The 6,851-nt window shown below is 40.4% G+C and overlaps 1 protein-coding gene across 1 annotated transcript; it reads right to left on the bottom strand.

The window, feature by feature from the left end:
• Nucleotides 1-1,514: 1,514 nt before the first annotated feature.
• On the bottom strand, nt 1,515-5,923 carry gatm (glycine amidinotransferase (L-arginine:glycine amidinotransferase)). Its single transcript, XM_024296261.2, has 9 exons — nt 5,739-5,923; nt 4,867-5,085; nt 4,593-4,788; nt 4,330-4,520; nt 3,965-4,102; nt 3,203-3,367; nt 3,046-3,109; nt 2,858-2,974; nt 1,515-2,778 (listed from the first exon to the last, which is right to left on the bottom strand). Exons 1-9 carry the CDS (start codon nt 5,805-5,807, stop codon nt 2,666-2,668), a joined length of 1,272 nt encoding a protein of 423 aa, XP_024152029.1. The 5' UTR covers nt 5,808-5,923; the 3' UTR covers nt 1,515-2,665.
• Between the last annotated feature and the right edge of the window lie 928 nt (nt 5,924-6,851).

Genomic DNA, 6,851 nt, shown 5'->3' with positions numbered 1-6,851 from the left:
TATTACTGATAATATAATAAACATTGGGAAAACTTGCAGGCTGTGAAGAATAGACAAACAGTACCAACAATAAAGTTGTATATATTTCTTGGTGTATAAACCCCCAAAATGTGACAGCTTCTCTTAAAAAATGAGCAATTTTTTCATTTCTTTTTTTTTAGAAATTTACTAAATAGTTCAAATTATAGCAAATCTCAAGCCATGTAAAATACTACAAGAAAAGTCAGCATTTTTGGTAAAGTTAAACACAAATTCCTAAAAAAAAAGCACACACATTAAGTTAAATTAAATTTTTAAAAAAGTATTATATGATAGCACTTTATACTTTTAAAAACACTTTATTAATGTTAGTTGATGCATAATTAAGTGTTATATAACTATTAAATGACATGTTATCAGACAGTTTTATGCAATACTAAGACTATTATTTAATCCATTAGTTATCAGATAGATAATGTGGGTTATTCAATCCCATTTAATTAATAACAAATCATTTATAATAGTTTCCTAATGCAATTGCTTAGTGTTTTCTATGCATCTCCAACAAATTGGTTAATCTATGTGTAAAGCCTTAATAACGTCTGAAGTAATAATTGACTTTGGTTCTTAGAAGTTAGGTAGCAAGAGGTTTTATGTAATAATTTTAGCCTGAACTAACTCTTTATAAGACTGTATGACCTCATAAGCATTAATTAACCATTACTTAACCCTAGAGCACTAACACTGGGTGATTTTCTCCTGAGCAAAGATAATTTTCAATATATTGCATTTTTCTGTGTGTTATGTCCCTCTGGATAAAGTCTCACATGTCCCAGGAATGGGTGGACCAAAGGCCAAGCCTCCAGCATCATTACTGTCATTATTATAATTATTTAATTTTTTTTAGAATTTTTTTTGTTCTCAAATTCCTAATTTTTTTAAAAGTAATTTTCAAGCATGTTTTTAGGGTCTTGCTATGTTTTTATTTCTATGTTTTTATTTTCCAATTGAAAATAAAAATAAGTACTCCAATTTATTATGTGCTGTCATATGACCTATTTTTTAATGAAAAATACTTTTTATTGGGTATATTATATTGGTTAAAAATTACACGGCAAAATTGATAGTTTAACTTTTTATCGCAAAAGTGTTCTCGGACTAATCATAGTTAATACATATGAAACAATTATTGGAACCTGACTGTAAAGTGTCAACAATTGTCACAAAGGAAAAACGTTATTTTTAAAAAGCTTTGTTAGTGGTACTTCCACTTTACAAATGTGAATATTGTAAAGAATTAAATGTCCAAAATACAATTAATTCATCACCGGTGTTTTATTGTTTAAAAAATGTTCATGAGTACCAACATGCAAACCTTATAATTATAAATAAACTCATTATTTACTTATACAGCCTTTAACCTGTGTTTAAAAATATTCCCATGAGCATTTTTCTGGATTACCAGCTATATTGAGAAGAAAATGCTCAAAATAAGATATAAAGTGAGGAAAAAAAGCAACAAAGAACCACAGCACTGAATGGAAATGTCTTAAAACTTCATTTTATTTGCATGGCATGACAAACATTACTTGTATTACTCTGTTGAGCTGCACATCCCTTGAATTATTTAAAATAAATATCAAGGCAGTTACATTGTGCAACTCACTCTGAGGACAGCAAAGGAATCAAACATCTTTTCACCCTTGAAGCTTTTTTTTTTTAAAATTATTATTATTTTTGCTGTAAAACTCAAAAGCAGACAAGAAGTATTTCAGTGAGAATGACTAGCAGCATGTAACTGGCCCAGATTTGTAGTATTAGCATACAGTAGAGGCAAAAGGTATACAATAACTGATATGGACCGCATAGTAAATATATAAAAACATTAACTGCTGGGAAAGCCAATATAAAGTTGTAAAAATATAAGAAAAACTTTTTCTGTCCAATGGATCCACTTCTTTTTCTCCCACTCTCTTTTTTTCATACAAAATAGTGAATGACAAAATTGTTTTATGACCTATGTAAAAAAAAAGTTTATACATGACTTTAATATACAAAATTTTGGAAAAAATTAAGACTTGAGGGCGTTTTTTTCATGGAGTTAATGTGTTCCTTTGCTTCTGTCACAGCTGGAGCACACATTTCAGGACCTTGAGGAGGAGAGAAGCAAGGAGAGCACATTCGCTCCAGGGAAAAACCCACCCCCAGTTTTCCTAAGGAGGTAGTCTGTCACCCCCTGTGCCCTCGTTTGATGACACTCCCATACCAAATTGTACCTTGTCCTCAGAGCTTCGGCGTCAGGATGGAGAAGAACCCTTTTATTTTCACAATAGCCAGGCCAGAAATGCAGTTGATATTGAGATTGTGTGTAGTGACAACCATTAGCGTAAAATATGTACTGATCTGTGAACAAAGCTGTCTGCAAAGGCATCAATGCCTGATAGAGCAAATCAAAACCATTCGTAAAAGTTCATTCTTGACACAAAGGCGGAGAAGCAGCTTCGGCACCTTCGCCCCTCCTGTCCCGATCATTTGTTTGACACAGAAACACACATGGCCAAATTCATTAAGACAGAGGCCTACATTTGCAGAGTACATTTTTCTTTACTTTTTTTTTTTGTTTAAGTGTACATTACTGATCAATTCACAAGAAAAACTCAATAAAAACTGCCTATTTCTGGCGTGGCTAATGGAAATAGGACTGCAAGGTACCACGGCGACGGACATCGGTTGTCCAGCAGTGGAAGCCGCCACCCAGGGAGTTGGCATGGCGAATGTTCACCTTTACGGTCTGGATCCCTGCATGACAGTCGCATCCAACATGAGAGAAACCCGGGACTGACGTGCAGACGTTTTTAGTTTGGGTTGGAGAACTTACCAAGGCTCTCAAACATTTTCTGAATGGAGCTCTCATTGGCGTCCACCATGACACGCTTTTCATCCAACATCAGGACGTTCATGGACAGCCATTTGGAGGACATCCACAGGGGATGGTCTGCACAGAAAGACCTTTTTTTATAGCACAAAATCTCCAAAATTAAACAAATTTCAGTAGCAAAGACGCACCATCAGGAATCAAAGGGGTTGGAGGTTTTACAACAGTCCAGCCGGCCTTCTTGAACATCTCAATCTAAGATAAAAGATAAAAAGTAGGTTATAAAGGTAGAGCTGAGGCCTTATCTCCACAGGAGGGCAGTGAGTTAGCTGGAAAAATCGTTGTTACCTGGCGACACGGACGATCCGGGTTGGACAGCACCAATCCTGGACCAATTATGTTAAACGTGGCATCGATGTGCATGGGATTGGGGTCTTTGAATGAGATTATGTGGACCTTGTAATCTGGCGCCAGATGACGGCGCATCCACTCAATTCCCATGTAGTTTGTAACCTGTAAAGAAAGATATACACGCTATAACACATGTTAAAGTCAAGGTCCGAGGGCCAGATCCGACCCGCTGGGTGGTTATTCCAGCCTGCCAGATCATTTTTTTTTATTAACCGTCCGATGTTATCTTGCACTGGTAACATAGTGCAACACATTCTCATTCCTAAGTCTTCACATACTGACGTTTGGTTAAGGACCCCTCAAAAATGAACATTTTTGCTTCCCTCATCGTTTTTTGACTTCCTATTAAATCAAGGCTCCCCAACCTCCGGGTAGCAAACTGGAACGTGGACCTGTATCCTAACCCTAACATTAACCTGGTACTGGACAGTCGGTACCATACTGGTTCCAGACGCGGACCGGGCTAGGATTAGGGTTATGTTTTTAAAGTTTAAAAATGTTAGTTTGAGCGTGTTCAATAAATGTTTCTCCTAAAGTATGTTTTGGATTTTGGCCCCCTGTGTGATTGAGTTTAACACCTATAATTTGTGAATGTCTTATCTGGGATGCATGCTCAGATGCACGCTCCTGAACCAGAGCACCAGCTCCTTATCAAGCTCTTATCTAATCACTTCTGTCGGTCTGCATCCATCTCCGCACCTGACTCCTCTGGACGAAGAGGTCCGTCCCGGCTCGGATGAAATCAGCAGCATCGAAGCAGGGCTCGTGCTCGGTGGTCACGAACTTCCCCTGTGCAGCCAGTTTGTGCCTGTCCTCCACCGTGCGGATGGGGTAGTCCTGCGCAACACCGGAGAGATAGGGTTACTGGGAAGCAATAAAGCTGGAAGGAAAGAGCCCGTTTCCCACGTGGAAGCTCAGTGAGCAGCGAGGGCATGGAGTTCAGCGATATCAAGAACCTGAATGAGGAGTTCAAACACAGCTGATAAATGCAGCACATGATCTGGAACCTTCACAAGGATCGGCTTTCGACTGTAAACACTTCAAGCAAACATTCGGGAAGTCACCTGATCGTAAAGCTCATCAGCCATGGTGGGTTTGGGAGCTGTGGTCCATTTAGCACCTTTTCTGAAGTACTCCTTGATCAGGGGTCTGTAGGCGCGGTACTCAAAGAAACGAGCCCTCCAGGCCATTGGGGCCTCAATAATTTCATTCCCAACCACTATAAGGATGTCTCTGGGCATGGCAGCATACATTCCTACAAGAATAAGTATTTTTATTTTCTTTTATGAAAACAAGAAATTACATCACATAATCATTTTTTTTTTACCTGTTGATGAGAAATCTGGAGTTTTGTATTCCAAAGACCAGTCGATGGGATCCGGTCTCCTCACGACGACACCCTCATGGCGCAGAATATTGCACATTTCTTCAATCTCAGCAACAGCTTTTTTCAAGTGGTCCGCAGGAAAAGACTGGCCCCCATGCTTCTGGTAGAAGGGCCAATACTTCTCATATGTGTTAGCCTGTTAGGACATGCAGAAGCGTAAACACATTTGGCAAACCTGGCCATTGGAGGCCCTACATAAAGTAAAAAAACTCACTTTCACTTCCACGGTAAAGGGAGGCACGTGGGCGTTCTCGGCTCGACCCACGATGACCTCCTCAAGGGGGTCCCATTCATTGTAGCTGCAGACAGGACATTCCTGCGGAGCAGACTCAGTAACATGTTCCTCTTCAGCTGCATGTCGTGGCTGTGCAGCTGCAGCGCTTGAGGTGCTCTGAAAAACCCTCTGCGCCCAGCCAGCGACTGAGCGGCCAAGCTGAGGAGGAAACAAACAAATCAGGTTTCAAAAGAAAAAAAGTACAACAACATGAAGATATTCTCTTTGTGCTTACATTAGTGCAATAAACATGTGATTTAGTCAATTGATATGCCTTGAAGCTGTGCAAAGAAACTGACAGGAGGCAGTGAGGTAGATTGGTTTGGTGCCAAAGTACACGTGTTATTAAGAAGCCCTTTATCTCCACAGATAGGCGGGAGAGCGTGGCCCCTGATGGCCCCTGACCAACTCCAGTGTCACAGAGTTTGAGAGCGCATCTGTGCCAAACAGCTGTTCGCTGTCACTCCAGGAGCAGAGGAAAGAAATGCTCTGCAGTCAGGAAAATCAGATCAGTCCTTGGACTTAGGTTTCTTTGAAGTAGTGCAAACAGGATTTGCTTCCATCAAAAGTCAGCCACACTGGATTTTTTGTTTGTTTGTTTGCTTGTTTTTAGATTTTTTTTAATTCATACAAAAAAATCAAAACATTTTTTTTTAAAGTGCACTAATCTCTAGTTAAACCCCTCAGATGAAGATTAAAGAACATGTCCAACAAAAATGCCTTTATTGACTGTGTGCTTTTTTAACAGACAGAAAAGATTGTTTTTTTTTCTATGAAAGAAAGGAAAAAAATAAAACCACCAAAATACAAACCATGGCTCCGATCAGATGGGCAGCTTCGGCCCCCCTGCTGCCTCCTCTCAGACACCTCACTCGCAGCATTGTCCCAAGAAAGAATGAGTGGAGTCAAAGCGGCGATCCGCGTCTCAGTTTGCGCTTTTGCGTAAAGATGGCCCGCCCGACGCGCGGCGCGCTTTATAGCGGCGGGTCTACGTGTCTCTGAAACCATTGGTCGCCTCCATGTAGTGATGCAACGTGACTTGAGAAAAGAGCATTTCTGAAACACAATCCCTGACGCCAGCGAATTCTTATCAAGCGACCAGGCAGAAGTAGCCAAGCACATCTTTAGAAAAAATAGTGCGTATTTTCCTGGTTCAAAAGAAGAAAATAAATGAAATCCACTTTTTTTTTATTTCAGACAAATTCCTATTTTAGTGAACTCGAAAGTAACTTGGTATTCCTTCCTCAACAAGAGCATAAAAAGTGCTGCAGCAGAAGCAGGACTCCCTTTAAAGGCGTTCAAAGGTTCTTTTTTTGCAGAAGAATCAATGAAAGTGTGCAAGAAAAGATCCGACTGCAGCCCCACATGTGCTCGCAAAAAGTTTCACAACCCACAGATCCCAGGGGGGCTGCTAATGTTTCCATGCATGAGTGGGGGATGGGGGGGGGGGGTCTTTTGGCCAAAGCGCCCCCCTCCCTCTCTCTCTGTTGGATGGACATTTGAGGATGCAGCATCCATCCTTCATGCAAAACTCAAAGATGATTTAAGTGCAATCAAATGTTTTTGTTACAGAGGGGAGGAGTGAGGCCATCATGTAAAGACCACATACAAAAGATAGCTTGCATAAACAGCGCAGCGACGAGTGCAGGTGTTCTACTTTGCACTCGGACGGGACATCAGAGGCTGCTGGGGTCTGCCAGTGCAGACTAGTGCAGACATGTGGACTCGGATCTCCTGCAAACACGATCAGAAGAATGCAGCTGCATCCATGGGTTTATTTCTGAATGTTGTCTATAGTTAATATGGTCCATTTCATAGCGGTGCTGTGATAGTTTTTGCTCCCTCTCATATTTGAGCAGGTGATGGATGATTTCATTTTTCCCACAGTGGGGACATTTCTGTGTTTACTACAGCACAAAAATGTA

Source organism: Oryzias melastigma, linkage group LG3 (genome assembly GCF_002922805.2).
Source record: "Oryzias melastigma strain HK-1 linkage group LG3, ASM292280v2, whole genome shotgun sequence".
Lineage (NCBI taxonomy): Eukaryota > Metazoa > Chordata > Actinopteri > Beloniformes > Adrianichthyidae > Oryzias > Oryzias melastigma.
This window is presented reverse-complemented; position numbering and strand designations above follow the sequence as displayed.